This window comes from Melanaphis sacchari, unplaced genomic scaffold (genome assembly GCF_002803265.2).
Source record: "Melanaphis sacchari strain LSU unplaced genomic scaffold, SCAv2.0 Contig1061_pilon_pilon, whole genome shotgun sequence".
NCBI classification, from domain to species: Eukaryota; Metazoa; Arthropoda; class Insecta; order Hemiptera; family Aphididae; genus Melanaphis; species Melanaphis sacchari.
Genome location: NW_020270397.1, coordinates 5,563 through 6,383, shown reverse-complemented (window position 1 = coordinate 6,383; position 821 = coordinate 5,563). Strand labels below are relative to the sequence as shown.

General features: G+C 35.7%; 1 protein-coding gene across 1 annotated transcript; it reads right to left on the bottom strand.

The window, feature by feature from the left end:
- Positions 1 to 5: 5 nt before the first annotated feature.
- Positions 6 to 406, bottom strand: LOC112603331 (the record flags this gene model as incomplete). Its single annotated transcript, XM_025351846.1, has 2 exons — positions 231 to 406; positions 6 to 135 (listed from the first exon to the last, which is right to left on the bottom strand). Coding segments are annotated over exons 1-2 (306 nt in total), but the record flags the coding sequence as incomplete, so codon positions are not given.
- Positions 407 to 821: the final 415 nt, after the last annotated feature.

Below are 821 nucleotides of genomic sequence, written 5' to 3'. Positions count from 1 at the left end.
GTTTCTCTGTAGTCAAGACCAGGCACAAAATGCCTTGAACACAGTTTTGAGGAGTTTACAATCAGTTGCACATTCACCCCATTGTTCTCAACGAATAATCTCCACAAACGTCTAAATTCATCGTTCGCTGGAAACCTAATGTAAACAACATACTATTAACATACGGCTAGAACAATAATAAAGTGACGTTATATCATATATATATCATGCGTGTATGACAATACAATTACCTGTGCAAAGAAACTCCTTCAAAACCATCGACGTTCCCACAAATGATACAAATTCTGACCATAGTGATGGGCCTATAAAGCGCACATAGCATACATTGTAAATATGTAACACGAAATGAATGAACATAAACATATCTAACGATGTTGTTGATTTGATTAGTAGTAATATAAAACATGTTTAATATGATCATATTGGACTTGTAAAAATGTAAAATAATTAATTTAAATTAAATTAAACTAAAATAAAAATAATGCATGTATACGATGCATTGTAAATTATATTTATTACTAGCACCGGTGAAACTCGCTGTAAGTGAATACCCTAGGTCGGTGAAACTCGCTGTAAGTGAATACCCTAGGTTGGTGAAACTCGCTGTATGTGAATACCCTAGGTCGGTAAAACTTGCTGTATGTGAGTACCCTAGGTCGGTAAAACTCGCTGTATGTGAGTACCCTAGGTAGCTGAATATCGTTTGAAGTGAATTTCCTAGGTCGGAGACAGGACTTAAGAATACAGCAGTTAGAAAAGTCTAGTAGGCAAAATCAGTGATAACGACGAATGAGATGTTGGTACCTCTGATTTGGTGGCTT